General features: G+C 34.9%; 2 protein-coding genes across 2 annotated transcripts in view; one reads left to right on the top strand and one right to left on the bottom strand.

Annotated features, from left to right (window-relative positions):
- The window catches only part of LOC132106525 (dehydrodolichyl diphosphate synthase complex subunit nus1), a 314,847-nt gene that overhangs the window by 125,634 nt on the left and 167,134 nt on the right, over positions 1–22,079 (bottom strand). The window lies entirely within an intron of this gene.
- On the top strand, positions 1,272–18,324 carry mcm9 (minichromosome maintenance 9 homologous recombination repair factor). The gene is made up of 12 exons (XM_059512281.1): positions 1,272–1,652; positions 8,092–8,408; positions 8,796–8,877; positions 9,646–9,846; positions 10,425–10,550; positions 10,649–10,768; positions 11,709–11,883; positions 11,981–12,183; positions 13,042–13,245; positions 13,320–13,402; positions 13,482–13,627; positions 15,694–18,324. Exons 1-12 carry the CDS (start codon positions 1,334–1,336, stop codon positions 16,991–16,993), a joined length of 3,276 nt encoding a protein of 1,091 aa, XP_059368264.1. The 5' UTR covers positions 1,272–1,333; the 3' UTR covers positions 16,994–18,324.

Below are 22,079 nucleotides of genomic sequence, written 5' to 3'. Positions count from 1 at the left end.
ATTTAAATATGTAAAAGTTATGTACTGTATAGTATACATTAATTAGAATTTAAGTAAATATGTTTTTTCTTGAAGATAATCAAAAAAATATTAAAAGTATACATTCATTTTTTACAGCTTCCTTATTACAAGAGTCCGAAATCAAATACATCGTTTTAAGACTTCAAGTAAAATACATAAGAGAGGTTTACGATTACAAAGTTAACATTTATGTGTAAAATATTTAGCCAGGAACAAGGGAAGGTTGAATATAAAAAAACAGGACTTTTATACTGGCGGTCGACGTCATCGACCTCCGCATGCAGCGTTTTCCGTTTACTGGGTTCTACCAAGTCCAGAAACGGGGGAGCTAGTATTTATCACATACCCTACAATTTATCAGCGCTAAAAAATACACAAAAATAACAAATTAAACAAAGCATACTAGGGTGAAACTGCTTTTATAGTATTATGTATGGCTTAGAATGAGTTATATTTGACTAGAATGCAAAGTTTGTTTACACGTCCTCCCCTACAGTGCAGAAAGATTAGGAATAAAGCGCCAAATCTGAAAACACAGACAGGAAGAAAACACCCATATGTTGTTAATGTAGGTCACTGCTCAGCCATCCAGGTATGTCAAATACAGAATTGTAGGGAAGAAAATATTTTTATTGTACGTTATTGTTATTGTTTGCAAAATTTTGCTCAAGAGAGTAATGACTGCAAGAGAAATGTTTTGAACGCTTGCTGAATGCGTGTTATATAGCCTAAAGACCACGTGAGCTGTTAAACAGCTGTAGATCTTGTATAATCATTATTCATGCAATTTTATGAACTCAGGTTAATTAAGAAAATTGAATCGTGTCTTTTAAGTTTTTTCAAAACGTTAAAATGTAAAGAGTAAATGTAATAGAAATTAAGATAGAAAACATGTAACTTTTAATTCATACTTTTGTATGAACATGAACTAAAGATCAGTTAAGCATTATAAAATTATTCATGATGTTCCCATCTTTATGAAAAACCTTGAGATATTTGGGATAAATTGTGTGAGGAAGTTTTACAGTCAATACATCTTTCAAGTTCAACTACTTTTACAAAAACAGATTGTCTAGTAATCACAAATGAATTAAAATGTCATACATTTGTCATAAGGTGCGGAAACCCTGAATAAAACACTTAAAATAATTAATAATAATAATTTTCCTAGTATCTCCGTTTACTATGATACAAGTGTATGAGTACGCAAGGGTTTGAAAAGATGAGCTGCAATTTATGTAACATTACAGACCATCATCCACTGCTCTCTTATAGCATACTTCATGTCTAAGTGGTCAGGTTCAGTCTTCAGATGAACATGATGCTTAGTCCGGATCAGGTGTCCTTCATAGGACTGGCGTTTGAGACTTATGTGATGGAGCACCACAAGAATGACATCCTACAGATCTTCCAGGAGGCCAGTGAAGATGCTCAATATCCTGTTGTAGTGAATGCCATGACCTTATTTGAGGACAATATGGAGGTTGGAGAGTGTTTCAATGCGTTCCCCAGCCAGGTGCTGCCTATATTTGACAATGCCCTGCAGAGAGTAGCCCAGACCATATCTCAGTCTTCTTCCTCACCGCAGGAGAGTTTCAAACTCAAACACAATCTGCATGTTCGTATATCAGGTAAGCATGAATAAGAGCATCCACTCTTTTACACCGACACCTGTTTCAGGACTCAACAACCAAGATTTGATAAGGTTTTTCTGAGTGTTTGTGCAACTTCCAGACCAGCCTGACACAACAACCAATAACATAAACTTTAAAAACCTGTTTGGGAAATATTTGTTTCTTTTAGCTAGTGGTACTGAATTACACACTTAATCGTTAAATTATTTTGGGAAAAATACAAGGGAAAAAAGTACGACATATTCCAAAGCAACATTAAAAAATGAAAAAATAGGGTAGAACAATAATAGGAAAAATAATCAGTAACACGTTTCAATGACTATAATAACCATTTTAATATTCAGTTTTGTAAATTTACTATATTCATTTGTTTTAATTGTAAATAAAGTAATTTCTACTGTCAACTAATCTTGTTGTTTTATTTTTTTCATTAAATAGTTAAATCTTTTTTCATTTGTATATAATTGCTGCCTTATAAAATGCTTATAAATCATCGTGTATGTGTATATATATATATATATATATATATATATATATATATATATAACTTTAGAAAATTTAGTTTTTTATCAATATTAAATATATATAATGATTGTATAATATTTAATTAAAGTTTTATAAAATCTTTTATTTAAAATTTAAGTTTATAATTTTTACTCATTCGAAACTATTTTCTAATCTAAACTGGTAATCTCATTTGTACAATAAAGTTTGAATCATATCTTTGATTTTAAAGTATCAAAACATAATTACAGGATTATTTCCTCCTATTTCCTTGTCGATATACAAGTATATACATATTTTTAACTTAATTCTCAAAAACAGATCATTCAGATCAGTTAAGCATGTTTTATATATATATATATATATATATATATATATATATATACAGTACAGACCAAAAGTTTGGACACACCTTCTCATTCAAAGTGTTTTCTTTATTTCTTTAACAACTGAAAATACGTCATATTCTAGGTTCTTCAAAGTAGCCACCTTTTGCTTTGATTACTGCTTTGCACACACTTGGCATTCTCTTGATGAGCTTCAAGAGGTAGTCACCTGAAATGGTCTTCCAACAGTCTTGAAGGAGTTCCCCGAGAGATGCTTAGCACTTGTTGGCCCTTTTGCCTTCTGTCTGCGGTCCAGCTCACCCCTAAACCATCTCAACTGGGTTCAGGTCCGGTGACTGTGGAGGCCAGGTCATCTGGCGCAGCACCCCATCACTCTCCTTCTTGGTCAAATAGCCCTTGATGCCTTCATTGTGACTCTACAATTTTCATAGTCATGAAAATAAAGAAAACTCTTTGAATGAGAAGGTGTGTCCAAACTTTTGGTCTGTAATATATATATATATATATATATATATATATATATATATATATATATATATATATATATATATATAAAACCTATTAGTGAAAATTATTTTACATTTTATATTAAACTTAAACTTTTTTGTAATCTAATTTTTTTATCTTTTCACTGCTACAATAATCTGCCAATTGTCTTCTTTAAAATGAGATCAACCTTTAGTCTATGCTCCGAAGTATTAAACATTTTCTTCAATTTAAGTTGGAAATGTATGATCAAAGAGTGGAAGTGACAGTTAAGAGGATAAAGTGTTACCAACTGTGTGTCCAGGTACTGAGAGTAATGCTGTATCTATACTCCAGGATGTCTAGACTAGAGTATTTGCTATAAATATTGCAGATCTAGCAAATGAAACTATTAGGCCTATTTGTGCACAACATTAAACTATTCCTCTTTTTCCAATATGACTTGTAGCTCCGCGTGATCACAAGGCTGACTGTCCATTTGTATCACTGGTAGATCTGTGCTGCCATAAAGCCGCAGAGTGCCTCCGACTGCCTGTTTCATTTACTCTTGAAGTCTCGCACCCTATTAGTTTGTCAATGCAACACAGAGGCTGTTTCCTTCTACAGGCAATTAGACCCCAGCACACCGTGGCAGACAGCTCGTTTGTCCTGCCGCAAACCGTTATCTGTTATCATGGTCGCTTCCTCTGATCTAGTGTCATATAACCTACAGGATATGCTGATGTGTTTTCTCTGTAACAACAGTCTCGTTATGCGTCGGGATGTTGGCTCGCTGTGAGAGGGAGCTGGAGGGTGATCAGATGGAGCTTTGAGTAGCTGGTCAGGTGTGAGTGCAAACACTGCATGATATAACAACAAGAGGAGCAAAGGCTCTGCAGGAAGGGTATCGATCCGGTTCTGAGGAGAGAGAGAGAACGTCTCATGTGAGAGGTCAGACAGACACATTGGCTGTCAGAGGAAAGAACAGCTGAGTAATGCTTTAAAGGAATATTTCATGAAAACTCTTTCAGCAGTTACTCATGACGCTTTGAACCATATGCAGTTATATTCAAGATTCAAGATTTTCATTCGTCACAAACAGGATTATACAGAGTATTGACAAACTAATGGTTATATTTTCTGTGGAAGGTAAAAGGGGAATGTTTGAATAAATAAATACGCAGAACTATGTGGTGTGAATGAATGACTTGTTGAGGAAACATTTCAAAGTGGTCGACTAATAACTTACAGACTTGTGCTTGGTGGCAGGGTTATTATCTTTAAGAAAAAAATAAAACACCTTTTGTTGTACTATTGATATAAAGCTGAAATAAAATATAAAATAGGAAATCAGATGTGGCCTTGGCAGCCAACTGAAATAAGTTACATGAAAATTAAATAAATGGAAATAAATAAACTAAATAACTAAAACAAAACATAAAATGAAATACTAAAATATAAAAAATAATGACAGTAATGATAAAAATGACAACAGCACATAACAAAAAATTTAACGAAAGTTCAAATGAAAACAAAATATAAAAATAAATGCTATTTTAAAATAATAGTAATATAAGTAAGCACTATTAGTAAATATTATTACTATTATTAGTAATCCTAATATTATTAGTAATAATAATAACTTTTAGTAAGTAGTAATTATAACTATTCTTAAATATTATTAGTTATCCTATTATTAGTAATTAATATCTGAAAAAAAAACTATTAGTAAATATAAAATGTTAGTGAAAACGAATGTTTTACCAATAAATTAGCAATGTTACAACTTTTTAACATTACTAAACGCTAAAAGTACTAAAATGGACATAAAACTAAAGCTAAAATAAAAATAATTTGAAACTAAATACTAATATATAAAATAACAGCAATAATAAAAAATAGCAGCACTTAAAATTTACAAAAATTAAACAAAGAAAACCGAAAATTTGAAAAAAAAAAATTAATAAATGCTATTAAAAAAATATTTAAATATTGTTAGTAAATAGTCGTGTCTAATCTCAACTAATCTTGTTGAATATCTTTCTTTAAGTACAACATGAAATTACTGAAAACATAATTATTACATTTATATATAATTATAGCTTTATATGAAATGTGTATAAATGTAGTAATTGATATATTATTATATAATTATGGAGTATATAATTTGTTTAATTATTAATGTTATTTGTTAAACTTTTGTTATTTAGAATTTGTTAATATTTTTTCCCTACTTATTAATTTCTAAACTTGCTAATCTTGCAAAATAAAGCTTGAATCTTTCATCAAGTATTTACAAATTAGTATATATATATATATTAGTACAGACCAAAAGTTTGGACACACCTTCTCATTCAAAGAGTTTTCTTTATTTTCATGACTATGAAAATTGTAGATTCACACTGAAGGCATCAGAACTATAAATTAACACATGTGGAATTATATATGGAATTATATACATAAAGTGTGCTTCATGGTGGGAACGAGGCATGTAGAGTCCATCCGTTTACCTTTTCTGCGTCGCACAAATACATGGTGGTTGGAACCAAAGATCTCAAATTTGGACTCATCAGACCAAAGCACAGATTTCCACTGGTCTAATGTCCATTCCTTGTGTTCTTTAGCCCAAACAAGTCTCTTCTGCTTTTTGCCTTTCTTTAGCAGTGGTTTCCTAGCAGATATTCTACCATGAAGGCCTGATTCACACAGACTCCTCTAAACAGTTGTTCTAGAGATGCGTCTGCTGCTAGAACTGCTAGAACGTGTGCCATTGACCTGGTCTCTAATCTGAGCTGCTGTTAACCTGCGATTTCTGAGGCTGGTGACTCGGATGAACTTATCCTCCGCAGCAGATGTGACTCTTGGTCTTCCTTTCCTGGGGCGGTCCGCATGTGAGCCAGTTTCTTTGTAGCGCTTGATGGTTTTTGTGACTGCACTTGGGTACACTTTCAAAGTTTTTTCCAATTTTTCGGAACGGACTGACCTTCATTTCTTAAAGTAATGATGGCCACTCATTTTCCTGTACTTAGCTGCTTTTTTCTTGCCATAATACAAATTCTAACAGTCTATTCAGTAGGACTATCAGCTGTGTATCCACCTGACTTCTGCACAACACAACTGATGGTCCCAACCCCATTTATAAGGCAAGAAATCACACTTATTAAACCTGACAGGGCACACCTGTGAAGTGAAAACCATTTCAGGTGACTACCTCTTGAAGCTCATCAAGAGAATGCCAAGAGTGTGCAAAGCAGTAATCAAAGCAAAAGGTGGCTACTTTGAAGAACCTACAATATGACATATTTTCAGTTGTTTCACACTTTTTTGTTATGTATATAATTCCACATGTGTTAATTCATAGTTTTGATGCCTTCAGTGTGACTCTACAATTTTCATAGTCATGAAAATAAAGAAACCTCTTTGAATGAGAAGGTGTGTCCAAACTTTTGGTCAGTACTGTATGTATTATATATATATATATATATATATATATATATATATATATATATATATATATATATATATATATATATATATATATATATATATATATATATATAATATACTATTACCCTAATTTAATAATTTATATTCCGAGACATTAGGTGAGACCGCTTTGACTTAAGCTAGTAATCAACCACATAGCAACGCACTAAAAATGGTTCAAAACACCTTAGCAATCACATAGCAACACCCTGTGTTGTGGACTTTTGTATAGGCGAGGAGAACCACTCATGTAAATGAACCCATGTAAATCTGTACATTACATAGTATTAACACTTCTTTTAATAAAGCATTATTAAATTAATTTAGGAATTAACATTAACTAAGATTAATAGGTAGATTAGAAGTATTTTTGGTTACACTTAATTTTAAGGTGTCCTTGTTACATTGTAAATATAAATTTAAGTACATAGTAATATTAATGAACTATATGTACTTACTATATGGTTTGGACTAGGGTGTGGTTTAGGGTTACTTGCATGTAATTATGCATAATTTTTGTTATTACAGTAGTAATAATAATAACAAACAATAATAACAAACAAGGACACCTTAAAATAAAGTTTTACAGTATTTTTCTTTGCTAAATCACGTAGCAAATAATATAATTAATTAATGTTAAAAACCAGGAGCTTATTATAAATTTTTACCAACATTATTACTCATATATATATATAGAGAGAGAGAATCTGAAATGCATAAAAAAATTACATTTCTGTGTACATTTTTCAGTGATTATAGAAGTACACACTTTTGAATACTGTTTGTGTTGCAGAAATTTAAATCAGAGCTGCTGTTCCATTAAAAAAAAAAAAAATAGGCCTAGCTGATTCTAGCTATGGAAATAGTTCCCTTTTAGGAATTTTGTTTTGTGCTTCTTGTAACGAGGCAATATATTTGGGAAACACGATGGTCACTTTTAATCAAAATCCTGATCATGAATATTCAGTGTTTCGCCCAGCCCTAATATGCTTATCTAGAAATAGCAGATTGACATAGACAGCAAGAGTGTGAAGATTGTTTTAGATGACGTGTAGGCTTGTGTTTGATCCCTGAGGTCTGTGGGATGGATCGAAGCCAAGTGCCTTTCTCTCACATCCTACAGGAGATGATTGCCGTCACCTGTAATTACACGCTCTTCATCTGTAGCCGTGCAGACGTGACTCATCCGAATAAACACGCTTTACTGAAACCCATTTTCTCTGTAGCCACAGCAGTCTGTGTCTGTGGTTATAGGGGAAAGAAGAAATGAATGCAGTTTTATTGGCTAAGTAACCTTGACGTTTTTGATTCTTCTTTCTTTTATGTTTTTCTATGATGCAACCGTGCCGGGCCAGGTCATATTCAAATATTGATTGCACACTGAGTTGATTCATTATGCAAGAAAGTGCAAGAAACTGTAACTCTGCTTTTGAATTTTTATTGCATGAACATGTAGCACCATCTAGCAGTAGGAGACCGAATTTCTCAGAAATGAGCCCTAGAAGGCTGTGGTGGAATAACACTGACACCTGCTGGTTAATTTGAAATAATCAACAAAAAAAGGTCAACATTTGCTCACTCTCATGCTGTTCCAATTCAGTATATGGCTTTCTTTCATTACTACATGTTTTTAGGTTTACCTATGTGTCCCGAGCTGACCAGAGATCACATTCCTAAAGCTAGAGACGTGGGCCACTTCCTGTCTGTCACGGGCACGGTCATCCGCACCAGTGTGACTAAAGTGCTGGAGTATGAGAGAGACTACATGTGCAATAAATGCAGGCACGTGTTCTCCATGCAGGCCTCTTTTGAGCAGTTTTACACCTTTACTCCACCCACCAGTTGCCCCAATGAGGAAGGATGTAATTCTTTCAAATTCACCTGCCTGTCAGGAAGTGACGCCCCTCCGGCTGCCTGCAAGGACTACCAGGAGATCAAAATCCAAGAGCAGGTGAGATGTTGTTTATTCATGTACAGTCACCCTGGAGCAACCTGGTGCTAAAGAAATTGTTCAATTCGGCTTTCTTCTTCCAAGATGGGGTTTGGCAGGTGATGACTTTGAAACTTCCATAGTGTTTTTGTGTGTTTTGTGCATCAGACATTCAATCATGAATCAACTTGTGGAAAATGGCATCCGATGACCCCTTTAAAATAAAATATTATTATAATTATTAGTAATATAATTTAATTATATTTTATAAAATATCATTAGCATAAAACTACACTTTAAGTAAAATAATATGTAAATGTAATATATAAAAGCATCTACAAAAAAAGAGTGTTTATTTCTGTATCTTGAAGTATATAATCTTTTTGACCAGTGCACCTTCACCAACAGGTACAGAAACTGTCAGTGGGCAGTATCCCTCGATCTATGCTCATCATCCTGGAGGATGATCTTGTGGACAGCTGCAAATCAGGTAAATGCTGTCCAGTCTGTATTTTATACATATATTTACTGGCTTAAATAATTTGACAGTGCAGGACTGATGTCTGTATCACTCAATTACTCTGTCCAGTCCTGCTCACCGTTCAAGTTTGTGTGAACCGGAAGTTGCTGCCGACTTTATTTCAGTGTAGTGACGTATTTTCAGCTGATATTGAATATTGAATAGAGGGCGTGGTTTTATTTTTGTGCTCCTCATCCCTGTCTCTTACTTATAGCAACTTAATGGTTGGAGGGGTTTATTTAAGGATATTCTGGCCAAGCCGTCAAACTGATGTCATTAGAGAAGGAATGCCATTCCAGAGCGGAAGGAAATCTTCAAATGTTGATTAAAGATTACCAAGACAAAAATATTTTTTCAGCGGATTAACTTGCATGGATTAACTGTTAACATCAAGACTAGCAATGTGCGCTAATAAAGTAAATAAAGTCCATTTTGATTCCATGGGGACTTTAATACTGTGTTGTACAAGACTGGCTTTATTACGATTTTCTCATGAATGAATTCCTACATAAACTAACTGTGTTTTTTTTCCGTTTTTTTTTTCAGTCATTGTCATCGTCAGTAAATAATCAGATTTGTTGTAGAATTTTTGTTTTACATGCGTTCAAATTTATTTTAATTATATAAAATAAAAATGATTTTATATTATATAAACATGTTTTGCATCATATGATGTGTTACTTGTACAATAATAATAACATTCTTCAGGGCAAAATCATGTCTCTTTTTGTCTCGCAGGCGATGACATCACAGTGTATGGCGTTGTGTGTCAGCGCTGGAAGCCGATGTTTCTGGATTGCCGCTGTGATGTGGAGATTGTGCTGAAAGCAAACTATATCGAGGTCAACAATGAGCAGTCTAGCACAGCACTAGTGCTGGAAGACATCCAGAAGGAGTTTGAAGATTTCTGGGACAGTCACAAACATGACCCCATTGCTGGTTGGTGTCTTTTTTAATGTATTGAATCTGGAAAACCAGTCTAGTAGTACAAATAAACGATATGGCATTTTTAATACCATGTCCTCTCAGCATTTAAATGATTTTTTCTCTTTCTTATTGCTGTATAAACTCAATTATAATCCCTGTAGAGGAAGTTCAGTTGATTAGGTCATGAAACAGTGTTGTAATCTGCTGCCAGTGGTGTTTTTTGAGACACTCTATCACTGTTAGGCTACTATTGCTCATAGGGTTATTGGGTTAGGGATTTGAACAAATCTCTAACTGCAATTACTAAACTTTGTCATGTAACTCATGTATTGTTTGTGCTGCGAACACGAATAATATCTCAATCATGTGACTTTTTTGAGCAAAAGTGTTTTCTAAACAGTCAAATGCATGATTTTCTCATTGACGTTAGAAAAAGTGGTGGAAAAAAAACAGAGAAGCAATGCCCTAGAACACCCTAGCAGCCAGTCATAAAGTAAAACAGCTCATGGGATTCAGAGTGGGTTTATGAATCATACAATATGTCTATCTTATTCATTCTTTCTGTCTCTCTTTCTCTTGACATTCTGAAGGCAGGAATGAGATCTTGATGAGTCTCTGCCCTCAGGTGTTCGGCATGTACGTCGTCAAGCTGGCTGTTGCTATGGTTTTGGCAGGTGGGGTACAGAGAATAGATGCATCTGGAACCAAGGTGAGAGGTATGCGTTCACATTGCACATAATGGCAGTCTGACATTTAGACTTAACGTGAAACAGAGTTCAGAGGTGTGCTTGAAAAGTGTCTGCGCTCTGTTTAGGAGAGTCTCATCTGTTGCTCGTGGGTGATCCAGGCACTGGGAAGTCACAGTTTCTGAAGTATGCAGCTAAGATTACACCACGCTCTGTGCTCACTGCAGGAATCGGATCTACTAATGCAGGTTCCACACGTTCTTCTGAACCTCAGATCACCTTCTCATTAACGTTCACAATCAGTGCTCTAGAGGAATGTTCTTAATAGCATAACAGTATACTTTGCTTAAAAGGATAGTTCACTAAAAAGTGTGTATTGTTTTTGTTTTATACTGTGAACAACAGTATGCAGAATTTCTGTATGCACATTTAAGATGTGCAGTATACAACCGGAGCTAATATACGTTTATAAATAAGTTTCAATTATTAAATTAAATCAATCAAATGTGATAGTAAATACATTTATAATATTAAGGAAGCTTTCTGTTCATCAAAGACTCATGAAAAAATTAACATGGTTTCCACAAAAACATTGTATATGTAAAAAAAAAAAGTACTATTATATGTTTGTTGAACACCAAATCTGCGTATTAGAATGATTTCTGAAGAATCATGTGAAGACTGGAGACAATCACTGAAGACTGGAGCTGCTGAAACTTCAGCTTTGCAACACAGGAATAAATTGCATTTTAAATTATATTTAAGTAACTATAGATGTTTTCAATTGCAATTATATTTCATAAATTTTGTATATATTGATCAAATAAAAGCAGCCTTGGTGGGCATAACACATTTCTTTTAAAATATAAAAAAGTATACCTACTCAAAACATAGTGGTAGAGTATTTATTTAAATTAAAATTAATAGTAAAATTCTTCCTACTCAAAACCCCTAAAATTTGTGAAGAAATAAAAGCTAAATAGAGCCAGAACCAAACTTTGTGTATTACTCTGGTGGTGAGCAGTGTCTGATGGCTAATTTTGAGATGAGTTAAAAATTGTTGTACACTTCAGATTGCGGCATACACTTACTATTTTTGGCACATACTAAGCACTATTCACTTCTACTGTGCAAAGAGCATTTAGTGTTGTTGCATCATTGTTTGTATCATTGTGAAATGCTGGTCAGGTCTGACAGTGGCGGCTGTTAAGGACTCTGGAGAGTGGCATCTGGAGGCAGGAGCCCTTGTTCTCTCTGATGGAGGTCTGTGCTGCATCGATGAATTCAACAGCATCAAAGAACATGACCGCACCAGCATCCACGAGGCCATGGAGCAACAAACCATCAGCGTGGCAAAAGCCGGGTGAGTGCTGGGGGAAATAATGTCATCTTGCATTTTTTTTTTATTGAGTAAAAGCGTGTGAGCATCACATGAAATGTCCTATGTTCTTCTTTTGTAGAATGGTGTGCAAACTGGACACAAGGACCACCATCCTGGCAGCTACAAACCCAAAGGGGCAGTATGACCCTAATGTGTCGGTTTCTGTGAACGTGGCCCTCGCCAGCCCCCTCCTGAGCCGCTTTGACCTCGTACTGGTTCTGCTGGATACTAAAAACCCAGAATGGGACAAAATAATCTCCTCATTTATCCTGCAGAACAAAGGTTTGTCCCAGAGAAAAATCCTTTGTTTTGTAATATCAAGGGTTTTCAAAGTAGGTGCATTTGATGTAAAATCTGAATACATTTAGTAATTTAGCAGACACTTTTATCCAAAGCGACTTACAAACGAGGGGACAATAGATATATATATATATATACACACACACACACATATATATCTGTTGTCCCCTCGTTTGTAAGTCGCTTTGGATCCACTTCAAGGGTGAATATAGTTAGAACTATATATTTGGATGCACATTTTCAATTTTTAGGCCTATAATATATTTCGATTTGCATTTAATATACTTATTTATATAATATGAAATATTTTGTAATTATTTTATTTATTAAAAGTATTAAATATATATAATATTTATTAACTATTTTAAATAATATTCCTTGTAGTTTATACCTGCCTTTGCATTTCTAGGCCATGATCCCTACAACATTTCCTTCTTTTCCCCTTCCTTTGAATCATGTCCAGGTTCCTTCACATTTTTAACTCGATGTCTAGCTCATTTCTTCGTTGTACATGACATACAAAAAATGTAGTTTGTGAGGTTTCATCTGATGTATTATTGGATCAGAACACCTCCCATCCAGCCTGGCTGCTGATCCTGCTTACCTCATGGGATTTGTTGCTAGTTCAGACTTCGTTATTTTTCCAAGAGATGCCACTTTGATAGGAAAACCTGTCCCCTCGAGGGCTGGTTCACCCCTCATTTGGCTGAGAAACTCTTTGATACCGATTAGAAGTTAATGGTGAAGCAGCAGCCTTGACATTTGTTGAATATTTATAAAATATTTATCTAAACATCTCTTCCTTTCTCTCAACTCTCTTCCCTCGTGTTTTTCCCACAGGAGCGCCGAGTGAGTCTTCATGTTTATGGAGTATGGAGAAGATGAGGGCCTATTTCTGTCTGATCAAAACGCTTAAGCCTAGTATGACACAGGAAGCAAACACCATCCTGAGCCGCTACTATCAGCTGCAGAGACAGAGCGACAGCCGGAACGCCGCCCGGACGACCATCCGCATGCTGGAGAGTCTCAGCCGCCTCGCTGAGGGTCAGATGCTCACATGCAGCATAATATCTGACGCTTATCTCATCAGTTGATGCTCATCTCTCTGTGTGTTTCAGCTCATGCCAGGCTGATGTTTAGAGAGACAGTGACAGTAGAGGATGCGGTTGTTGTGGTGTCTGTTATGGAGTGCTCCATGCAGGTTTGTTTATTACTACATCATCCGGAAGCTATATTAAATTGTTGAGGACTGGATAAGCATATTTTTATGTTTGCCTCAGGGAGGCGCTCTTCTTGGAAATGTTAGCGCTCTACACACCTCTTTTCCTGATGACCCCTGTGAACAGTATAAAACACAGTGTGAGATTGTGCTTGAGAGGCTGGGATTGACTGATATCCTGCAGAAAGAACTGAAAAGACTTTCAAGGTAAAACTGAAATTATACATTTAAAATACAATTGTATTTAATTTGTAATATAAATAGAAAGTGTTAGTAGTAGTAGAAAGTTATCAAATACAAAAGAGAATTGTATTATGTAATATTCATGATAAAATATGTATGTTTAAATACAAAATAGTATTTAATATAATATAAATTGTCATTATTATTTAGATTCATATGTAGTAAAGGTAAATATATTAGTAAAAAAGTGAATTTAATTTGTATACATTTTTAATATAATAATAATAATATTAGATAGTAATAAAACTATTATATGTTTGTGTGTGTGTGTGTGTGTGTGTGTGTGTGTGTGTGTGTGTGTGTGTGTGTGTGTTTTTGTGTGTGTATATATATATATACAGTACAGACCAAAAGTTTGGACACAACTTCTCATTCGAAGAGTTTTCTTTATTTTCATGACTAAGAAAATTGTAGATTCACACTGAAGGCATCAAAACTATGAATTAACACATGTGGAATTATATACGTAACAAAAAAGTGTGACCATCTCGATTGGGTTCAGGTCCGGTGACTGTGGAGGCCAGGTCATCTGGCGCAGCACCCCATCTCTCTCCTTCTTGGTCAAATAGCCCTTGATGCCTTCAGTGACTCTACAATTTTCATAGTCATCAAAATAAAGAAAACTCTTTGAATGAGCAGGTGTGTCCAAACTTTTGGTCTGTACTGTGTGTGTGTATATATATATATATATATATATATATATATATATATATATATATATATATATATATATATATATATATATATATATATATATATATATATATATATATATATATATATATATATATATATATATATATATATATATATATATATATATATTAATTAGTAATATGAATCAAACATTATCAAAAAAAAAGGTAGATATATGTAATTTTGTAATCTGTTTTTAATATATTCACTTCTATTAATAGTAAAATGTAAAATGTCATTAAAATATGTATAGTTACGTTTTAATATGGAAACCCATTTCTGCCACTGAATAAAAAAAGGTGTTTGTGATTTTTTTTTTTTTTTTTTTTTCGCAAATACTTTTGTTTATTCAAATATGTGTTTGCCTTTGTAAAGTATGGGACAAATCATTTCATTAAAAAAAAAAACATTTTGAGACGCAAGTGCATTCAACCACTTACACTTAGAGCTGTAATCGGGCCTTGAAAGTTAGGCCTGACATGACCCGAGCCCGACAAGTACATTTTGATTGACAGCTTTTTAAAACCACTAGCAGCTGAAATTTTATAAAAGAAAAAAATGCCAACATTAGTCTGTATACTCTGTCTACATTATGCATTTAAGACTCAATTAATATTTAGTTATCATTTGAAAAACCTTTACTCACCAAGGTTAGGCTACATGTTTTTGTTGAGGAAAATTATTGAATCCACTGTAGATGGTTTCAGCGCGTTCCTGTGCTCACTGATGGTGCGTCCAGCAATATAACCCACTGGCTCATTTTAAACATGGTGCAAACCGGAGCGCAAGCCTGAGCGCGTGTAAAATGATATGAATTAAGCCCAAACCCGTCGGGTTCGGGCAAAGATCTTCAGCTCTACTTACATTGAGTCGATCCAAAACTCTCAGAATCGATCCAGAGTGTTTTTTTTTTTCTCTTTTTCTCTTACCCCTAGTTTACGTCTCACAATTCAGACTTTTTTTCTCAGAACTGCGTGATATAAACTTGCAATTACGAGTTATAATGTCAGAATTGTAAGATATCAAATCACAATTCTGACATTTTTCCTATTTTCCATTTTTCTATCTCAAAATTCAGACTTTATAACTTACAATTTCAAGTTTATATCTCATAGCTTTGTGAAAAAAGTCAATTATGAGTTTGTATTATGCAATTGTAAGAAATAAGTCAGAATTGTGAGATAAAAAGCAATTACCTTTTCTTTTCTTTTTTTATTTAGTGGCAGAAACGGACTTCCATATTTTATTGCACATAGAAAACTTGCCTAAAATTCATCTGAGCCCTTTAAATATCTGAGATTCCTTCTAAGAACCTCTTTTGTGCTCCTCTTTAGGCTAAATAGCAGAAGACCATACTCCCCTAAAGGGACCGAATCCTGTAGTGACCACACCAGTGAACGTCCAACTGGTCAGAATCACAGTAATGGTGAGGTGACTACTGATCCAGACCCCAGCCTGGACTGGTTCCACTCTTTATCCAGCGTGACTGGAACCGGCTCCATCGTTCACACCTCCTCCGTCATTACCTCCACACAGAATGCCACCACGGCGGTGTTGCCTAGCAACAACCGTTCCATGCGCTGCAAGGGTTCTGTGTGGGAGAAGGATGACGATCCATCCGTGGTTGAGGCTGTTGTGGAAAAGGGCTCCAAAAAGCTCAGAGCCAAACGGTTGAAAGAGATGAAAGCATCCCTCCTGCTGAGCGAGGAACGAGTTTTAGGAGAGACAGGTGACGATTTAGAGGATATATTCTCCCACAGCACACCCAAAACGGGGAAGAAACCCTCAAAAAGAAAAAACACAACCAACAGTCCTCCTGACATCAGAGCCGATAGCGGAGAGGATTTACACAGCAAACTCACAAACTTCACATTCAAGCCCAGAGAGAGATTGACTCATGCTGATCAGTCGGTTGCGAAAACAAGTGGCAAAGTGACGGTGCATGAGGGAGCGAAACCTACTTCATCTCAGATGCCAGAAACACAGGCCAAAAGTGAGAATCGGTCAAGGTCATGTCGTCCAGCAGAGGGGAGCAGAGCTAATGAGAAACCCCGGCTAGGAACTAACAATAAAACAGAAGACGTTTCCTCTCTGGTCTTAAATGATGTGAGCACAGCTCAGAAAGGGACGTCTGAGGACACTAAACATCAACGACAGCTGCTGTCCAGACTCAACAGCCTCTCTCCAGGTGAGGATAATGGCAACACTAATAAACACCCACAATCCCCACCAAGGACAGACCACCCAAAGGTGAAGGTGGCCAGTTCCACTCTGGCCAAGCTTTCTAGATTCTCTTTTACGGGCTCATCTGAGGAAAACCCTGGTGATAAAACAGTCCCAGCTACAAACAGCAGTACAAACAAAGAGCCAGCAAACCCGCTTTCTGAAGACCAGGAGAACACAAGCACACTGACCAGGAAAAATAAAACCACAGATGCAAAGGCCACCACTGTGCAGACGGGCAACATGAGGACAGAGCCCTCTGACAGACAGGAAGAAGCCGGAGAGAACGCTACAAAGAAGAGGAGATGCTTTGAGTTGGGCTCCGGAGGCCCCGTAGGACTCCTCAAAGGTTTTTCACTGTTCTGCTCGTCTGTCATAGACGATGAAGATCTTGATGCTGACTGGATCTGATGCAGCAGGAGATGTTTGTCATGTGTATTTGCAGTATATGTATTTCTTGTGTTTATTTGTCCATTTAAGTGCTGTGTGATGTTTAAATGGCTAAACAGATTCTGATGTCACAGTAAAAGATACTTTATTTGCACTTTTTTTTTCGTGTAGTAAATATCGGTTACATTTTCATGTCTGGTTTTGTTTTCTCATATTTATATATCCTTTGCAGTTTTTTTACATGCAAGTTTTTTTTTTTTTTTTTTTTTTTTTTTTACATATAAGTTATGTTTGTTTTTAAGTATTTTTATGGAAGCCCGTTTCCGCCACTGAATAAAAAATAAAAAAGGAAGTTGTGACTGTTTTTCTCATAATTTTTTACATATAATTCTGACTTTTTTCTCAGAATTGCAGGTTGTTGTTTTTTCCTTCAGAATTGCCTGATATAAACTCACAATTCTGCGGGGAAAAAAAAGAATTAAAAGTTTATAACTTACAATTCTACCTTCATAATTAATAATTAAATTAATTAAAAAAAAAATCAGAATTCTGAGATTTTTCAGTAATTTATCTTTATTTAGTGGATGAAATGGGCTTCTCTAAAAAAATTAAATAAAAATAAAACCTACTTAAAAGACCAAATGCTATTTTCAGCATTGCTCTTGTTTTACAATGATAAACATCTCACTTTTTTGCAAGAGCAGAACCGTACATTAGAAAGCACCCTTCTACACTAGCACCCCCCCCCCCCCCCAAAAGTCCACTTACACTGTTAATCAAGGTTATGTACCAAAACCTCTGACCTTTAGAATCAAACATACTGTTTTTGCTAATTCAACTGTAAGATTTCTATAGTTAAATCATGTTATGATTGCTGAATAACAAATAGGTTGTAAACAACTAGGCGGTCATGTTCATTTCCACATGGTTCTGACCCTCATAACCATGATGATTTATGAATTACCCTTTTCAAAGCTTATTTTTCGAAAATGGTGTGTGTATGCAAGGGAGCTCTAAATTAGTCTTTAGTAAAAAAAAAACAAAAAAAAAACAATCACATTCCTTTTCTCACTTAGTAGCCAATTCTAAACATATAGTAAAACAGTGCAAGATAATGGGGTCAGTTACTAAATAATGCATGTTTAATTGCCGTGCAGCGATTTGTTGTACAGCAATAGTGAATTCGTCTTTCACCCAGCAAAAATAAAGCCTAGCTAAAGGTGCCTTTCAGCCCATGTAAAGCCAAATAACCATCAAAACAAATGCTTTAATGTTTAGTGGATGCTGTAAGAGATGTTTTCAGGCTTGAGCAATTTACCCCTTGGGAGCAATAAATGACACCATGGTGAAGAGATGTTGTCTAATGTCATGGTGACGAATTGCATTCCATTGGGAGTTTAGAAATGAATGTACTGCATTCGGTGATGATAGGATCATACAGGACAGGATCTCAAAATCATGGATTAAGATGGTTAAGTCAAGCACATTTTACTCAAACCTCTTAAACAGCATGCAATTCCACCTACATTGTTTATTGCTGTTTTAAAAGGACATTAATCTTATTTTTAGGCTCTTTTCTAATGTTATTGGTGTGTGAGAGTGCATGATATATATTTTTATACACCTAGTAATGCTGTATTCTTGAAATAAGGACATGCTTTTATTGATACATGTGTTAATATGTGACTATAACAAGCTTGTTTTTTCTTTAAGCAGTTATGAGATCATTTCCATTGACTGGCTGAGTTACTAGTGAAGTCTAACCTTCTGTTGGAGAGGGTCAAGGTCTGTACAGCTTCTGTATTTGTCTCAGAGGAGAACTGCGGTAAAGGGAGGCTGAAGGTAAGATGAGACGTTAATGGATCCTGAACTTCCTGCAGATGGATCACTGGCCTTATCAATAATGAAGCATTATTGATTTAATGTCTCTGAATGTGCCACCAAGGATACCCAAACTCACCATTACATCATTCATTTGGCATCTTACAGTGTTTTAGAGGATTGAATTTGGGACTTTGTCATTTTAAAGCTTTTTTGCGGCAAATATGAAGCATTTTAGTCTGGACTATATGGTGAGGTCAAATAGATAGATATCTACGGTTTGTATAGTTACAAGTTAACGTATTCCTTAACATTCTTTACAAAATAACATTACAAGTTTTAGGTTTATCTATTTATTATCAGTCAAAAATAAGTTACTGTTTATATGTAGCCTAGCTATATAACTGATAGATACGTATATAGTTACATACAATTAAATTCAAGTTTATGTGTATAGCGCTTTTCACAATACAAATCGTTGCACAGCAGCTTTACAGAAAATTAGGTTTCTACAATATATTTAGTAGTAGCTTATCAGTGGTGACTGTCAATTAATGTACATATGGCAAAAATGTATGGAAAATCATTTAAAGACCGATGATGAACTCTGTTAACAGCAATTATAATATGTTGCAGTCAAAATAAGGGTTGGCATCATCTCTTCTCAGTGGTTCTGGATCCAGACTGGAGCTTGGGTAAATCCTAGTTATGGAAAAACAGAGAAATAAATAGAGACATAAGTAGCATAGCTGCTGTTCCGATCACAAGCTAAAGAATAATAATGCACTTTAGATCAGATATAACTGCAGTCCAAGATTATGAGATGCATTATTTGAATGCTTGGTGAAAGAGATGTGTCTTTAATCTAGATTTAAACAGAGAGAGTGTTTCTGAACCATGAACATTATCAGGAAGACTATTCCAGAGTTTGGGAGCCAAATGCGAAAAAGCTCTACCTCCTTTAGTGGACTTTGCTATCGACTACAAAAAGTCCAGCATTTTGTGACCTTAGGGAGTGTGATGGATTGTAGCATGGTAGAAGGCTAGTTAGGTACGCAGGAGCTAAACTATAAGGGCCTTGTAGGTAAGTAATAATAATTTGTAACTGATACAGAACTTAAGAGGTAGCCAGTGCAGAATTGGGGTAATGTTATCATATTTTCTTGACCTGGTAAGGACTCTAGCCGCTACATTTTGGACTACTTATAGCTTGTTTATTGAGCATGCAGGAGAACCACCTAGCAGTGCATTACAACAGTCCCGTATAGAGGTCATGAATGCATGAGCTAGCTTTTCTGCATCAGAAACAGGTAACATGTTTTGCTTGGCAATAAAGCTACACAACATTATACAAGTTAACACACACAAAAGCACATGTTTAAATACACTTACAAAAGTTTAGTTTTTTTCTAAAGGTTTTTATCAATTTATCGTCAAAATTACTAAGTTACAATTTATATCTGTTCTAAATTTATCGAAAAAGTCTCTGTTTATATGTACATATAGAGGATGGTTGGTGGATCGATGCAATTGTAATACAAAAAAAAATCTAGTCAAAACCTTTTGGTCTTTAGGTCAGAAGGCGTGAAGCTTTCAATTTCCCCATCAGGTTGTTTTGACATATTTGAAAGCCTTGCATGTCATGTCAGAAGCATATGCCTGAGTGATTTTGGTGCCTTGAGTGAACATTGAGCCACTGCACATCTAAAGGAGCACCTTTCTTTAAACTCTATTCTGTTCTATTCAGCAGAGTTGGAGTTTTGTTTGGCAGGACCTGGGATTTTCCTTTTAGGCCTGAGCTAGAACACTCTTCTTTTAGGGTAAGCATGGAAATCTTTGAGAAACAGTCATTTATGCTGCAAGCTGTAATTCTGTAAAGATTAATAAAGAAGAAAGTGAGTTGTTTGATTCAGGTACAGGCATTATGGTCTTCTCTGGTTGCACCTAATCATGTGAACTGGACAGAACAGAATATGTTGCTCAGACAGTTGGGGTGTAGCTCGATTACATAAACCCAGAGGTGTAATATGAATGTTGTTTTTGCAACTCTTCACCTGGAACGCTTCAGGGGAAAAAACATCAATCACTGTGAATAGCAGGTTTATGGGAGTAGTCATGGAGCAAACTCTATCTGCTTTAGAAAAAGCTAGTTTGCTCTGTTTTTTTTGATAAATGTAAATATGTTTGTGACATGACAGGCATGCATTTGACACATTTAATGTGTGTGGGCAACACATCCTCTTCTGCATGGTCAGCCATCGCCTGCTAACTGGAAAGAAAATTGCTGATAAAGAAACACTGACACACATTAGCAAGTATGTGAAATTTATGTGAGTGTCTCAACAGTGTTAGGAAAAATTGAACTCAAAAATGAAAGTTCAGTTAATAGTTATTAACAGCACAAACCTGTGTTTTCCAAATGTTTTGAAGAATATTTATACAGTTTATAGCTGATAAAATAGCAAATTTGTCCATTTTGCTTTTGTTTACACCTAGATAGACAATATCTCTCTGACATGGCTGCTTCAACACGAACCGTGGTTACTGAATCCACGTCTTTCTTTCTGTGAACATTTGAGCAGCATTACACAAATATTTCCATATAGTGATGAAGACATGTGGGGGCGTGTTAAAACGAGGCGTTTCAGGGGGCCGTGGCAGAGTCTTAACTTTGATAAAGAATGTCTCTTTGGATTTGAGACATTAGTCTTTGCAACTTTACAGATCTTATTTATTCATCAAGAGCTTGTAACACTCCAAAGAGAAAGGAAAAATTTAAATCGCATCATATGACCCCTTTAATATATTTTAATCACTTTCATAACTAATAAAGTTAATGCGTTTATCTGACAGCCCTAATACAAACAGAAATCTAAAGGGTTTTGAGGTCCGTCAAAATAAAAGTTTGGCTTAACATGAAGAAACTGTGACAGAAATATATTGCTGACAATAAAATTATAATTAAAACATCAGTTTTAAGGAAATATTACCAGAAAAAAAAAACATTTACCAGAAAAAAATGTAAACAATTTTATTGTTATTTAGAGATACTTTTGATTAAAATTTTATGAAAACATTTAAGATGGAATCCAGAAAATGAATGGCTAACAGAATATGATATAAATAAAAGTTAATTTGAAAAAAAAAGTGTTTCACAGGGCCTTAAAATATACTTTTTGCTAAACTTTTAATACATTTGGAAAAAAATAAAACTGATTTCAAAGTGTGCTAAAATCAAATGGGTTTTAAGGACCATAAGAGTGAGTTAATGATGTAGAATTGTCAT

This window comes from Carassius carassius, chromosome 27, assembly GCF_963082965.1.
Source record: "Carassius carassius chromosome 27, fCarCar2.1, whole genome shotgun sequence".
In the NCBI taxonomy this organism is placed as follows: domain Eukaryota; kingdom Metazoa; phylum Chordata; class Actinopteri; order Cypriniformes; family Cyprinidae; genus Carassius; species Carassius carassius.
The sequence above is the reverse complement of the archived record's forward strand: the minus strand, read 5'-3'. Positions and strand labels throughout refer to the sequence as shown.